Consider the following 17,014-nt stretch of genomic DNA (forward strand, 5'->3'; position numbering starts at 1 on the left):
AGCTAATTACTAGATTCCTGGGGAACATGAGAGCAGAAGAAGCCTTGAGCCCTGGAATGGCTAAGATAAATGTGCATCCTCAAAGAAGCTTCTGAGCAAGCTGAGCTCCGGCATAGCAGGAGTCATGTCCAGCCAACAGGGATCCTCATCCTAGGGCCAAAACTGAACAAGGAAGGAATCCAAAGTAAAATAGTGGGGAGTCAGTTGGGGTACAGAAAAGGGACTCTTCTAGTGTTGAGTAGAGAGGGACATAGGCAGGAGAAGGGAAGGAGAGAAAGATTATCTTGTTTGCCACTAAAATATGAGGAAGTGGTTAAAGCAGCATGCTTCCCATGACAACGAGCTAAACTGTCATTTGTCATTTATCCCTCTTCCTAGGCCAGCTTCTACTTGTCTGTTTTTAAAAGGCAATATAGAGCCCAGGGCTAGATATTTATCCAAATATGTACTAAGATATATAGATCTTGAACACAAATTTGAAGTATGAAATCAACTTTGAGGTATGTACAAATATGGTGATTTTTGGTAAAGACAGTTTTTTTCATAAGTCAGAGTAATGGTTTTGTGACAATTCAAACTTCTGAGAGATAAATAAGAAAGCAAATGTACTTTCATTTCCACTGAACCAAAGAATCAGCCAGTTAATGATACAATTGAGTGTGATGCAGAAATTAAAAATATAATAACTTTTGTCATGGGTATTCTTCCTCTTTTGACCTTCAGCTAAATGATGCTGATTTATTGATGAGTTTCACCATGTATATTTTAATAATAAATTAAAATGTAAGACTCTAACTCTTTGAAAACTAAATCCCCATTAATGGATTATGTATTTTGCACACCCTCAACAACTGTGAGCTATGAAAAGCAAAGAAGGCAACTTGCACAGTCACAAAGATTTAAAAGATAACTAAGAGCTTGGGCCAAGTAGAGTGATTAGGTTTACTTCTCACATGAGATGACTTCATCAAGACTAGCAGTGGCTCTTTTATCTAATGTGCAGAAACCAAACCAACACAGAGAGCCAACGATGAAGAAACAAAGACATATGTTCCAAACAAAAGAACAAGATAGCACTCCAAAAAACAGGCCTTAATAAAACAGATATGAGTGATTTACATCACAAAGAGTTCAAAATAACTGCCATAAATATGTTCACCAAAGTCAAGAAAACAATGAATGAACAAAGTGAAAATTTCACTGAAGAACTATTGAGAGCATATCAAACACATCAAGAGCTGATGATTACAATCAGTAAACTGAAAAGGTTGAATAGAAGTGTTCAATATCAGACTAGATCAAATAGGAAAAAAGGATCAGTAAACTCAAAGACAGAGTAGTGGAATTCATCCAAATCAGAGGAACAACAACAAAAAAGAATAGAGCTTACGGGACTTATGAGACACCATCAAACAAACACATATTTATTTTACAGAGTTCCAGAAGAAGAAGAGAGAGATAAAGCCTATTCAAAGAAAAATGAGTGAAAATTTTGAAAGAAACAGATATCCAGACCCAGGGGCCCAAAGAATTCCAAAAAAAGGTGAATCCAAAGTGACCTGCATTGAGACTCATTATAATTGTCAAAAGTTAGAAAGCATCAAGAGAAAAGCAACTTGTTACTAAAATTACTAGCAGATTCTTCATTAGAAACTGCAGGCTGGAAAAGAGTGGAATACTATATTCAAAACACTGAAAGAGAAAAATAAGCCAACCAAGAATACTCTACCTACAAAAGTATTCTTCAGAATTGAAGGAGTATAAAAAGTTTCCCAGGCAAATGATGCTGAAGGAATGTATAACAAGGCCAGCCTTACAAGAAATGTCAAAGTGCGTTTTTTTAAGATGAAAAGGAAGAATGCTAATTGGTAACAGGAAAATATACATATGAAAACATGAAGCTGCCTGGTAAAGGTAAATGTATAGTTAAATTCAGAATAATCTACTGTTGTAATTGTGATGGGGAAATCACTTATAAAAGTGGGGCAGATAAAACTAAAAAGCATAAAACATTCCATCCAACAGCTGCAGAATATACAGTCTTCTGAGGCACACAGGGAACCGTTGGTAACAAAATGTTGGTAAGGAAACAGAATAGACAAAATACATATTATCAAAAGATAACAAGTGTTGGTGAGGATTTGGAGAAAAGGTAACCTTGTACACTGTTGGTAGGAATGTAACCTGATTCTACTCTAGAAAAGAGTATCAAGGTTCCTCAAAAAGTAAAAATAGAATTACCCTATTACTCAAAAATTCTACTTTTGGGTATATATCCAAAGGAAGTAAAAATGAGATGTCAAAAAGATATCTACATTCCCATGTTCATTGCGGCATATTCACAATATCTAAGACATGAAATCAAATTTAGTGGCCATCAATGAGTGAGTGGATAAGGAAGATACGATATATATATATATATATATATATCCATATCCCCAATGGAATATTATTAAGTCATGAAAAAGAAGGAAATCCTGCCATTTGTGACAACATAGATGGGCCTTGAGGGCAATATATGGAGTGACATAGTCAAGAGAAAGAAAATATTGTATGGTATCACTTATATGTAAAACCTTAAAAACAAACAAACAAACAAAAAATGCTCAAATTATAGAAACAAAAAGTAGAAACGTGGTTGCCAGGATTCAGGGATGAGGCAAATAGAGATTGGTAAGAGAGTACAAACTTTCAGCTGTAAAATGAAAGCAGGCTGAGGATCTAATGCAAAACATCATGACTAGAGTTGATAAGACTGTAGAGTATCATTGAAATTTACTAAAAGAATAGAACTTAACTGTTCTCACACATACACACACACACACACGCACACATACATACACACACACACAGAGATGAATGGGTTAATTACCTAGACGGGGAATCCTTTTACAATGTACACTCTCAATTTCTCACAATTTTGTCAATTTCACCTCAATATAGTTGAATTTTTCAAAAACAAAGTTAATTCACAATTTCTATATTGATAGACATTCCGAGGATTATCCAAATGTCTTTTGCAGGTTATTGTATCATATGGCTAATTCCAGGTTCTTCTAGAATTCACTTTCTTACTACTCTTTTTACTAATATACTTTCTATTCCTTCTTTTTAAAATTACTATTATTATTATTCTCAAACTATTATGACATAAATGTAATGTTGTCTATATTAGAGTTCCAATATGAGCTATTTTTTAAATGGTAGATGGTATCTGAATATAAGTGTTTCAAAATGTGCTTTTTTGATTTTTCTAAAAAGCTTGACAATTATCTTCAAACTTTTTCAGAATATATTTTTCTTTCATTTTTCATCCTTTTAAAATTAATGACTATATTTATTCTGCTTGATCAGACAAATAGGCTTTTGATTTACAAGAGCTGTAATCTAATAGTACACATACACACATATACACTTATTCATATAACTTCTTTTTACCTACATATTTAAAAAAAAACAGTAAGTAACAAGATATAGTTTGGTCTAAGGATTTTAAAATTATTCTGGTCTTTTAAGCTAATATAATTAAGGTATAGAGTGGTTTAGCTACATATCTCATTACTATAAATTTGCTTAGTTCTAGGTTTAACAATGAGATGGCTAAGCATGTACATAATACTTTTCTTCCCTTTATTTCTGTCTCCATTTTATTTTTAAATTCAGAAGATTATTGTCATGAATTCTTTATCCACTAGTAATGTATTTGAATTTATTTTCAGTTGTTCCAAATACCTTTAAAATGTTTATAATTATAAAAATGTCATGATGGAAATAAACTTATAACTATTATAATGTATATTTGAGTTCAGCAGTACTCTGGAACTAATACTGCTAAGAGTTTATGAGGGAAAATATGTACCTATAGTACAATAAAGCTTAATAGCAACCAAAAGTTGACTCTCAGGGTTATGGTCATTAATATTATTTCTAAATTTCTTTCTTCTCCCAAAGTATGTAAAAAGACAAGAACAAATATTAAGATAAAAATCTATAACCACATTATATTTAGATTCCAATATTTGCTTATTATAGATCTGCTTTACATGAGAATGCTAAAGTAAGTAGGTGCTCAATAAAACTTTTTTTTTAATCCTCACCCAAGGGTATTTTTTCCATTGATTCTAGAGAGAATGGAGAGGAGAGGGTGAGACAGAGAGAAACACCGATATGAGAGAGATACATCAATTGGTTGCCTCTCGCAAGCCCCTGAGCAGGGCTGGGAGTATACAACTAAGGTACATTCCCTTAACCAGAATCAAACCCAAGACCCTCCAGTCAGCAGGCCAACACTCTATCCACTGAGCCAAACTGGCTAGGGATCAGTAAAACTCTTAACTCAAAGGTGGCTGTGAGTTTTTATCTGCCATTAGGACTGACCCTAAATATCTAAATATGCCTGTTAATCTCCACAATTCTATGTAGTCCAGACTCTACCACCTACATGGGTGCCCTCTATCAAGTTTGGATCACAACATTGCTGGCTTCTTACTCAAAGCATCACATTTTAATATGTTAATATATGCAAATACATAAAATACTCTCTAAGGCCAGACATGTGTTCCCTTGGCCTATAACAGGTCGGTGAACTCTAAAACGCAAGTACAAAGCCCCACCTTCATTTAGTTTAATCAAATGCATCCCATGCTTCCGAGGTAATAATTGATTTCATCAATTCAAAGAACCCAAATGAGAAAATCTGTCTAAATCCATTACTCATTTGAACTATGTGCCCAGGAAGAAGATTTAACTTCCTCTTGCCTTGATTCATCCATGTTAGCTCCTGAATGGCTATGATAGGCCATGGAGGATGTCTAGTCATGTTTCCTTAAAACTAGAGTTCTTCTCCCTGAACAAGAGTACCAGTCAAGCTTCTTAGCCATGCCACCTCTGAGGGAATTAGTGAAGGACCAATGTCACTCAGCCACTGCATCCTTCTACAGCTCGCCCAGGAGCAGTGTGAGAACCTAATTGGTCTATTGTGTTACCTTTCCCCTAAAACAGTGTTTCCCAAACTTCTCTCATGATGAGAATCACCTGGTGGAGTTGTTAAAATACAGATTTCTGAATCCCAACTAAGAAGTGCTAAACTAGAATTTTGGGGAACATATAGGTAAAATTGTATACTTAACTTAGTGCTCTGTCTTAGACAATATACCCTGTTTCCCCGAAAATAAGACAGTGTCTTATATTAATTTTTGCTCCCAAAGATGCGCTAGTTCTTATTTTCAGGGGATGTCTTATTTTTCCATGAAGAAGAATATCGTACACTTTTATTGTTAAATGAAAATAAAAGAAATTTATTACCTGTACATGGTACGGTAGTACGGTAGTTGTCAACACAAACCAGACAAACTGTGAATCTTACAGTATCAAGAATTTACTCATTTATTCAATGACAATCATGTCATCATCTTCTGGAACATCATCATAATAATTCAATTCCTGAATTTCCTGGTGAATTTCTTGTGACTCCATTTCTTTCAGAATCAGTGGACCAAATCTCTCATGTTTAGCCTAGGGGGGGGCCCTTATTTTCGGGGGTATGTCTTATATTTCACTCAGAAGGAAACCTATAAGTAGGTCTTATTTTCGGAGCATGTCTTTTTTTCGGGGAAACATCGTAGTTCTGAACAGCTCTGTCTTAGAGCACTAGTTAATATACAGTTTTACCTATATGTTCCCAAAAATTCTAGTTTAGCACTTCTTAGTTGGAATTCAGTATTTTAACAACTCCACCAGGTGATTCTCATTATGAGAGAAGTTTGGGAAACACTGCTCTAAAATATTAAGAATAGAGAGAGTCAAGTAAATAATGGGCATTCAGTAAAGAAAATTATTATTCTGTCTTCAGTCCACAAAGATCTTAAGAGAAAAAAAATTAAGGCAAAATTATTTATTAATAATTGAGGTTTTTCTGAAAAAAGTTCTCAATTTTAAAAATATATGTATTGTAGACCATTTAATGTTAAACATTTTGATACTGTGAACATGCAGCATAATATTAACTGCATTTATTATGTGTCTACTCCACATTTTTTTGGTAAATTTTAACACAGGTTAAATATAATGTCAGGTTAAGTATTCTAACCTTCCATATTTTTTAAAGCATCTATATATATAAAAGCCTAAGTGACCATTACAATGGGCTGACCGGCCAGTAGCTATGATGCATACTGACCACCAGGGGGCAGACACTCAATGCTGGAGATGCTGCCTGATGGTCAGTGCGCTCCCACAGCCAATTTCCTGTGGCCAGCCAACCTCCTGCAGTCCTTCCCCCTGGCCAGCCAGCCTGGATTGGCCCCGATCAGCCCCAATTAGCCAGGAGGGACCCCAGCCATGCACAAATTTGTGCACCAAGCCTCTTATTATTTCATAATTTCCAGGAGAATTACAGTGTGCTGACCCTAAAAATCGACAAATTCGGATGTAACCTTGAAACCAATTAGACTACAAACTATTGTTTCCTACTGTTGCTCTCTCCTATGACATCGCAGCTGGTTCATGAATATGTAGTGATTGACTTGCAAAAACAAAAAGTCCAGCTCAATGTTCTTACCTGGCACCCTCTTTGCCCAGTTGATCATGTGAACCAGCTCCCTGTCGGCGAGGTTGGTCAGCAAGCCCATCATCGAAGCCTCACTGAAGGGTCTGCTAGGATCGTACTCGGAATAGATTATGGGGGGCTCAGCCTCCATCAAGGCACTGACCATCTGGTCGGCTGTCAGAGATAAGGCAGGGCTGTTCTTCTTCGTGTGCTTAATCAAGAGAGGGCTTGGCCAAAGGCTGGCAGCTCTCATGTCTCCAGAGGTCCCCGCATCATTCCTGCTCTCCCCATCATCCCTTTGGCGCTTGTGTTTCAACATTCTCCCTCCTCTTCGGTCTTTCCGTAACCCTGAGAACACAGAAGTATAAACACAGCTTATTCTTTAAATCATGTGAACGAACTTTCTATGCTAATAACCCTTTATTCTATTTGAAGAAATACCTGAAGGCACAGATATGCTGGTGTTTGACAACCACTGTTCAGGAAAAAAAACTTTTAAGGCTTTGATTTGTAGCATTCACTAGTTTCCATTGTGTAAATACTCCTACCGTGACAAATTTCAAGGTACTTGTCTGACATCAAGCAGCTTACAAAACTTCTGAAAACTGAATAATTGGCTTTTGTGAACTGACAAATTGTGTGTGTGTGTGTGTGTGTAACAGATGCTATGAAAAGAACAGAATTATAGCCTTAGCTGGTTTGGCTCAGTAGATAGAATATTGGCCTGTGGATCAAAGGGTCCCAGGTTCAATTCCAGTCAAAGGCACCTACCTTGGTTGCAGGCTCCTCCCCAGCCCAGGCCATGGCTAGGGCTTGTGCAGGAGGCAACCGATAAATGTTTTTCTCAAATCAATGTTTCTCTCTGTCTTTCCCTCTCTCTTCAACTCTCCCTAAAAATCAATAGAAAAATATCCTGGAGTGAAGATTAACAAAAATAAATGTAATAAAATTATAATTAGTTATCCTTGTAATATAGCTTAGCATCAAACACTGCTTCTACTATAAATAATTTTATCTAAGAGTGATATGCAAATTAACCATCACTCCACTACACCCACAAGCCACTCCCACAAGCCAATCAGGAGTGAATATGCAAATAAACCCAACCAAGAAGGCTACGACCACAGAGAGCAGGAGGGAAGCTTAAATTTCCCCAGCAATGAAGGAAGCCAGGCTTTTCACCTGCCGTTGCTGGCCTAAGCCTCCATTCAAGGCTACAGTTTCAATTATAGAAGGTAAACAAATCCAAACAGAAATGGTGGCAGCCACAGAGCTGGAAAGAGCAGGAGGCTAGGGTTTACCTCCAGCGATGGAGGAAGCCAAGCTTTCCACATACCCTGGCCAGCCCAGGCCTCTGCTTCGGGCTACAAAGTTTCAATTATAGAAGATACATAAATCCCAACAGAAATGGCTGCCGCCATGGAGCAAGCTGAAGGCTTGGCTCCGCTCCAGGCTACAAAGTTTCAATTGTAGAAGATAAATAAACCCCAGATACCAGGGCCTCAGCTTGGGGCACTAGGAGGCGTGGCTGGCCTGCAAACCAGAACAGGCCCCTTACCCAGGCCTCCCCATGCCCCAAGGGAACCCCCCCCCCCTGATCCGGGACATCTTTCAGGGCAAACCAGCTGGCCCCCACCCTTGCACCAGGCCTCTATCCTATCTAATAAAAGAGTAATATGCAGATTGACCATCACTCCAACACACAATATGTGAGTTAAGACTGAAGAGGGACAAGCCACTTGCTCCACAGTCCTAGGCATCTGTGATTGCAGCCCAGTGAAGCTACCCACCCACAGTCTTACAAAGGATCATACAAGAATTCTATGTAAGACTATAGGCCCCCAAATTCAATAACTTAGAAGAAATGGGTAAGTTTCTAAAAATATATAACCTTCCTCGACTGAATCATGAAGAGCTTGAAAATCTAAATAGAGCAATCAATAGTGAGAAAATTGAAACAATTATCCAAAACCTCCCAAAAAATGAAAGTATAAGAGCAGCTGGCTTCACTAGTGAACTTTGCCAAACATTCATAAGTATTAAGAAAAACTTAATACTTATCTTTCTCAAATACTTCCATAAAAAACTAAAGAAGAGGCACTAATTCCTAACATATTTTATGAGGCCAACCAACATAACCCTGATACCAAAACCCGGCAGAGACCACACACACACACACACACACACACACACACACACACACGCCAGACCAATATCTCTGGGGAATACAATGCAAAAATACTAAACAAAATACTAACAGATCAAATATAGCAACACATTAAAAGATAAATATTATACATCATGATCAAGTGCATTCACTCCAGGGGTAAAAGAATGGTTCAACATACATAAATCAATCACATAAACAAAATGAAGGGTAAAACTCATATAATTATACCGACAGATGCAGCAATATACCAGTGTCATTACCAGTGACCAGATTGCACAAATATTTTATAGTCGTTCAAAGCAATCGAACTGGAATTGAGGAAGAGGTGAAAGATGGCCCAACTTCTATGTTAGCCCAGGCTCAATGAGAATGGCTGATCAGAACCTGTGATTACAGGTTGTGCCTTATAGAGATGGGACATAAAAAAATGACATGTATAATTAAAATCCAAAGATAAAATTAAAAAGTCATCATCTGTTCCCTACCAGACTTTTTCCAATATTATTTGTAGAGGAGGGACACAAATTGATATGTATTTTACTTGAGGTCACTTCCCTTTATCTAACTCACTTTACCTAACAGTGAAAAAAGAAAACTACACCAAAACACCAAACTACCAGTTCACAGGACAAAGGGAAAAAAATATTAGCTTAAACGAGGCAAACATTAAACAGGCAGCCTCTTGACAGTCAAGACATTTATTTGTAGCAAACAGCATTTTTTGGCTTATACAATGCCATATAACCAAGATGTATTGTCATTCAGGACATGAAAATGTCATTTTCCAGAAGAGTTGAGTAAACAATTCAGCAACACAACACAGCTGCCATGCAACAGATATGCTAGTTAGTGTGCACACATTATTAGTTCTCAAGTTGTGTCACTGAGTAAATACTAGCGTCAAGGCAAATTTCTTTTAAAACTTTAAGCTTATGATAATTCAAGGATCACCCACTGGTTTCTTTTGAGAGATTTAAAAAACAACAACAAGAACAATCTGTCATTCAGCAAGCCCAACCTAAGTGTGAAATGCCACCAGTTTTCCTCGTGTCCCATGCGGTAAACCTTCTCTAATATCCTTGTCACGCTGTTGCAAGGATTTGGAGAAGTTGAGGATAGAACCTCTATTTAGGACCATCTGTGTGAATCTGCATGATTCTAATCCACTGGGAAGTGTTAGATTAAGGGAATTTTATTAAACTAATAAACACAGGCAATTGGACTGAGAATGGAAGGCGCTTTCTGTAATTTAACACCAGAATTAATATATTATTATCATTTAATACCACTATTATTATATTATTCCCAATCTGTCTGGAATTTGGGAGTCATGCCAGGGACTGAGTCCTGGCAAGGATAAAGGAGATGAAGACATATCAACTGCTTAAACAATTATGTTCTGAGCCTGGAATAAGAAGATCTGTCTTACTGTGTCAAACCAGGTATTTTGAAACATAATTTTAGAGTTCATCTGATCACTCCCTTTTTTTTTTTAATTTTTTAAATTCTCTGGCTTGGTGATTGTATCTCAATAAAAAGTAATACACTAACTAAATATTCATTACTTAATAGAATTCATTGTATGATTTGCTTCTAACACCTTCTAACTTTTTAAATTTTCTTTTTTCAGGAATGATCTTTTTTTCTTCTTCATACTCTGTTCCTAGACAAAATGCTAGTACAACTTCAGTAGTTATTTTTCCACTTCCAAGACTACTTTAATGTAGTGTTAAATATTTCAAACATTTGCATAATAACCTTTGTTTTGTTTTTCAATAATTCCACATTATTCACGGGGTATTAAAAAACCAAAGCGATACACTAGAAGTCTTTAATTCAACATGTTGAAGGAAACATAAATGCTTATTAGTTAAGAATTAAATAAAAACAAAAACTAATAAAACTTGCTTGGAAATTCCCCTGCATCCGTTCCAATGTTTCCTTATCAAACACTAGTGAATCCTATAAGGCAGGAACTGTTATAGTCCCCCACTTAGCCAAGTAAAGAAATTTAGAATAACTACCAAGCCCAGGGTCACACCAAGGACAACAAAAGAAATTTAAAGGTAAAATATGTCACTATAGATTATGATTAATATTCTCATTGCCTCCAAGTGTATCAGGTCAAGAGGACTATGAATTATCCAGTTCATTTTTTTTAATGCTCTTTCCCTTCTCTTTCAATCCCAACAAATCAACACAATCTAGGATTTCTTCATGTCTATTCCTGCCACCATCCTACTTCTCACCCCTAACCCTTCTTGCCAGCATCAGTGCAACAGCCCCTAATTTGTCTCCTGGCCTACCTTAGATCTCCCTTCCAATCCAATTAACTGCCAATTAATTAATCTCCATTACACACTGTTTTATCCTGTATTGTCTAAATCCCTCCAAGACTTTCTTAACCTATAGCAGGAGTTTTTTAGCAAGGTCTGAAGATAATTAGTGCCATATGGGGATATCAGAGGTGGAGTGGTTAAGGCTGTGTTTTTATATATGTGTGTTTGTATTAGGATTAGGGAATAAGTAGAATTTACTTACTAGTAATATAAGGAAGAAGGGGTTTTTTGTTTTTGTGAGTTTTTAAAATATATTTTCTTACTAATTTCAGAGAGGAAGGGAGAGAGAAAGAGAGATAGAAGCTGCCTCGTGCACTCTCCCTCACTAGGGATCAAGGCTGCAACCCAGGCCTGTGCCCTGACTGGGAATTGAACTGAAACTCCGTGGTTCATGGGTCAATGTTCAACCACTGAGCCGCACTGACTGGGCCAGAAACAGTTTTTAATAGTCAACTCCAGCCATTCCAAGGCCACCATCGTGGCCAATCACATTATGCAAGCCCAGTCGGGGCTCTCCTTCTTCTCAGGCCCCAGAGCTAAGTTTTCATTTGCTGTGACAATGAGGACTTATCAGTGATGGAAGTGAACAGTTGCAGCAGTACAACTGAAGAAAACTTAATTAATATGCTGTCAGCCCTGCCTGGTCATGCATGTTCTATTGCAGAGCATGTACCCACATGTTCACAACAACCCAAGTCTCCATCTGCCCTGTTGAGCTGATGCTCTCTGACCAAAAAGCACTTGAAAAACACAACTACAAAATAGCATAACAATTCTTCTCCACAGTTAGCATATATTTTATAATCAGGAAAACAAGACCCATAAAAGTTACTGGTTTTTAGATTAATTCTTCTGTAAGTGCATAAACCACATTAATCTCTCTCTTTTCCAAATAACATTGGAAAATTATAATTTACTAGAGGCCTGGTGCATAGATTCATGCGCCAGTGGGATCCCTTGGCCTGGCCTGGCCTGTTTTGGGGCCAGGGAGGGATTGAGGGAGGGCTCCCAGGCATGTCTAGCCCATCTCACCCAGTCACAATGGGCCAGACCTCAGCAGCAAGCTAACCTACTGGTTGAAGTGTCTTCCCCCTGGTGGTCAGTGCATGTCATAGCATCTGGTTGGACAGTCAAATGAACTGTCAAACACTTAGCATATTGGGCTTTTATTATATAGGATTTTAATGATATTTGCCTCAAATTTAATTTTAAAAAGGACTGCATTGTTTCTATTCTGACTTGTTGCTCTACTGTTTATTTGTTTTTTAATGTCCCTTGTGGAAGCTAAAGCAACCAAAGAGATAGCCTTCATATAAGAGCACAGTGTTTTGTAATTTTCCCAGAAGTCTAGGCAGGGAGGGGAAATTGATCACAGATTACCACACCTTTAGCCACATGTATAATCACACTGCCTTATCCCAGCAACAAAAAAGCCAAGAGTCAAGGTCCAAATCAAGTAAGGGGGTAAGTCACAACCCACATGTGTTCTCAATGACATACTTTTTTATTTAAAAGTATAACGTTCACTCTTAAAACTACTGTGCATTTAAATAAAATCTGCTAATAAAACTTTGCTTCTGGAGACAGCTGCGGCAGACTGTTCCATGAGAATCTCATTTATTAATAACAAAATTTACAGGATGAGGAGAAAAGCAATCCTTATTTTTTCTTGCCTGGCTCAATTCCCCTGTAATATCTTAGTGATGAGTCTCCTGCTGGCAGGCATTCTGTGGTCAAAGGAATAAATAAGACACCAGGGCTCAGCCTGGATGCTCTCTCTCTTTTCTCCATTCCTTAGCATCTCTGCAACTCAGATTCTTTGGTTTCCTTCTCTAACCTGTAAAATAAATAGTCTCCCCACCTCCCCAGGGGTCTCTTCTTTGTCGGATGCTGCTCGGTGCAGAATTGGAGAAAATAAAGTGCCTGTTGTCTCTGATGTGGATACGGATGAGTCTTCTCACCCTCACTTGAGTCACCCACACCCAATTGCATGCTCTTGAACAGAAGTGCCTGCCAGTGGGACAGTCATCATCCAACAGCCCCAAAATTGGGTCACAAGCAAGTTCAACCCAGCAGGAGCTTCAGCAAATCTTCAAGCGGGTGCCTATCATGTTTCTCAAGGCTTACAAGGGGATATTCTGTTTTATAGACTCTCTTTTGTGAACTTTGTCACCTTAACTATATTAGAGACCTCTGACTATGCCCTATGACCCCAAAAACCTAGTGCTGGGTGAATTAGAGGCTCAATAAATCCATGTTCCATGATGAATTTATCCTGGTGGCTAGTACAAATTACCGGGGTTCCTTTCTTAAAATATCACTCTGAACTAGTTCTAAGACTAGAGAATGATGAAATGAAAAATTATCAAAAGCCTCGATGATGACAAAGTTTGACCACCCTATTGTAAGAGAGCTCAGCCATAGGAAATAGCTCATTCTTATCCCTGATACTTTAGGAGCAATTCTATCTCACCATACTACACCTGAGGAGTTCCCTGTTGCCCTGATCCAGAAAATTCCTCTCTGAAACATGTCACAATTTCGTTTCTCAATGATAAGGGCTGCGCCTAGTTCTTTGTATTTCCCCCTAGACTTAATGCTGTGCCTGGTAAATAAATTCCCTTTCCGAGGTAATGATCAATGAATGTTTTATGCAGTGAATTGAATCAGCGCCTTTCAAAGAAACAGCACTCCGTTGAGGGCAGCAGCATTATCCCAGGGCCAGCTTCTCTACAGAATCCCTATTTTCCTTTTCTCTGACTAGATTTCAGTGTTAGCAACTCCTCATTCAATCCAAAGTAGCAGATATATTATGCTGTGATTTATTCCTGAATATCAAATCTCTCACCCCATCTCATTTGAATTCCATTACTCAGTCTTCCAAGTTCTTATCTACTAAAAAAAAAAAAAGTAATGCCTCTAATGCAGGTGGCCTCTCCACAACTGTTGACTTCACCAAGCACCCACTGGGTCCTCTACTTACAGTTGCTGGAGCTGACATTGAATTGCAAATTTCCTAAGCAAGCCAGGTTATCAAATGTCAAATGCTAAGTTTATGCTGCTCCAGAGCACATGTCCTTCAGTGGGCAGGCACTTAGCAACCTGCCCTAGCTTCTAGTTTCCTATAAAAACCTGGATTCTACTGCTGTAGAGAGGGAAAGAGCAAGACAGAGAAAGAAAGAAGCCTGGGGTCAAAATTCAAAAGCTGATGTCAGTAATCCTTAACATAAGGGAGCAGAAGAATCTCCATAGTAAGTGGCCAGAACACTCTCAAACCAACATGAACTGCATGTGTCGCCTTTTAAAAATCTGTGAAAACAGTTCAAGACTTAGCAATGCATCAGGCAGGGCTAACAGTCCAATCGTAAGTCAACTGTACAGAATGAGGTCCATGTCATCACTTGAGTTTTTGAAGTCCTAGTACTTTCTAAAGGTAAGTATATGGTTCATTTACACAATGGAATACTACTTCACTGTTTAAAAAAGAAAGGGGTGAGCGAGAAAATATTCCCCATGGAGGGACCATTTTGCTAAGTTAAATACTAACTTAAATAAGCTAGTCAGAGAAAGACAAGTACCATATGAGTTCACTTGACATGTGGAATCTAATGAAAATAAACTAACAAACTAAATAGAAATGGACTCAAATTCACAGAGAACAGACTAACAACTGTCAGAGGGGAGAGATGTTGGGTGAAAAGGGTAAAGGGATTAAATATAAAAAACTCATCAACACAGAAAAGATGAGTATGTGCCTTCCTGGCCTTGCCCTTATTGCACCTGCATCCATTTTTAAAAGCCATTTATTCTGTTCATGTTCAGTCGGTGTCAGAAGTTAGGATAAAGGATTGAGAATCAGAATGAAGACTTCAGCCCAAATGAGAAAAAAAAAAATGCTCCTCTGGCTATAATTTCAGGAAAACTTCTTAGACTTTATTTACAATTCACAAAATTAGAACTTGTATGCCCGCAAGGGAGATCCAGATGAAACAGAGTCTAGGCTTTCCTGGTGGATGGATTTCCCCAGAGCTTGCAGGAAGGCTTTTGCCCTTTTTCACAAAGGCTAGTGCCACATATATACCAACCGCATTATTTTTTTAAATTCTTGACAATTGCCTAGTCGAAATGGTTGAGCATTGACCTATGAACCAGGAGGTCACAGTTCAATTCCCGATTAGGAGACATTCCTAGGTTGCAGGTTCCATCCCCAGTGTGGGGTGTGCAGGAAGCAGCCAATCAATAATTCTCTCTCATCACTGATGTTTCTCTCTCTTCCTCCCTCTCCTCTCCCTTTTTCTCTGAAATTAATGAAGATATATTTTTTAATAATAAATAAAACTTTTCACAATTGATAAGTGTCTTTTTCAATATGACTACATTTTTTGAAATGTTGATGGTCTATAAAGTATATTATTATTGTGATGAAAGGTCTCCAACAAACAATCTGAAAATATCCTGTTTCAATGGGCAGGGCTTTGATCCAATTCCAAAGGAAGCTATGAGAGCTGAACACGTGGGTTTTTGGGTTTATTCAAAAGGGTCCCCCAGTTTCTCAGGCTTTCAGCCTCAGGAAAAGGCTTTGTGTAATCATTAAGTTCATGAAAACTGCCTGAACTGCTTGATGAGGAAAGGGTAGAAGTCGTTACAAGCAAGGGGATGGACTTGCTTTGTACCTGAATTAAAAGTCTTTTTAAAACTAGAAAGAATATTTAGTTGAGAGTTTTTTCAATGGGATATTCAACCCCATATGTCCCTTAGAGATGATACTGAGGTTTTCATTAGTAGATGATGTGAAGGAAAGCTTAGCCAACTACCTGGGTAGCATATTTATGCAATAATAATTTAAAAAACTGACAAACAAAAGAGAAACAGGGGCTTAGCTACATAGAAAAGACTGACAGCTGTCAGAGGGGGGGGGGACTGGAAGAACGAAGTGAAGGGATTAGGCAAAGAACATATTGTATATGCATGACACACAGACACAGTCAACAGTATGGTGATGGCGAGAGGGGAGGGAGGTGGGGGCTTGGAGGATGTGAGAGAGGGAAGGGACAGTAGGAATAAATATTTTTGTGGGTTTTTAAATATATATATATATTGATTTCAAAGCGGAAGGAAGAAGGAGAGAGAGATAGAAACATCAATGATGAGAAAGAATCATTGATCAGCTGTCTCCTGCATGCTCCACACTGGGGATCAATCCCACAATTCCCATGTGTTCTGACTGGGAATCGAACCGTGACATTCTGGTCCACAGGTTGATGCTCAACCACTGAACCATTCCAGCCAGTCTATAATAAAGTTTTTAAAAATAAATACTCATCACCCCTCCCCCCCAAAAAAGAGAAAAATGGTCCCTTGTTGAAATGGCTATTTTTTGGCTGAAGTTCACCTGTCCTACCCTGAATACAGAGCAGTATCACTGTGGAGGCCTATTGTACTGTATAATGTGGAGAATGATTTGCACATCATTGCATTGAAACATCTGAGATATTAAATCCCATTTTATAAATGAAAGGCTGGCGGAGGTAACATGGCTTAGCTCAGAGGCACACAATCGGGGACTGACAAAAATTAGAACTCAACACTGCTTATCCCAATGCTCATGCCCTTTTCTCTGCTATCCTATCCCCAAATACTAGCGTGATTTGTCAAATTTCTAACAAAATGGTGAGCTGCCTTATGGCTTGTTGACCCAGTGCACAGGATATGCAGGATCCCGTTATTATTTCTTGATATTATGCTCATTATGAGCTATTTCACATCAGCTTCATTGCACATAACACAGTAACCTGAACATACTAGCAAATTCTTTCATCATGCGTGATGATTTTTGACTCATTCAGAAGTTACACATTTGGCATCATTAAGCAGGATGGATAGTTCGTTTTAGTCAATAGGCAGATGGGTTTCAAATGCAGCAATATATAGATGATAACGTCAAAAAAAGACTGAAGT

The 17,014-nt window shown here is 38.0% G+C and overlaps 1 protein-coding gene across 3 annotated transcripts in view; it reads right to left on the reverse strand.

Moving 5' to 3' along the window:
- Positions 1 to 17,014, reverse strand: part of ESR1 (estrogen receptor 1) — a 288,931-nt gene that overhangs the window by 102,480 nt on the left and 169,437 nt on the right. For all 3 annotated transcript variants that reach the window (XM_036414430.2, XM_036414427.2, XM_036414428.2), the window contains exon 5: positions 6,560 to 6,895. In XM_036414430.2, the coding sequence (XP_036270323.1) occupies positions 6,560 to 6,895 (336 nt within the window). The remainder of the gene's footprint in view (positions 1 to 6,559; positions 6,896 to 17,014) is intronic.

Source organism: Pipistrellus kuhlii, unplaced genomic scaffold (assembly GCF_014108245.1).
Source record: "Pipistrellus kuhlii isolate mPipKuh1 unplaced genomic scaffold, mPipKuh1.p scaffold_m20_p_5, whole genome shotgun sequence".
NCBI lineage: Eukaryota > Metazoa > Chordata > Mammalia > Chiroptera > Vespertilionidae > Pipistrellus > Pipistrellus kuhlii.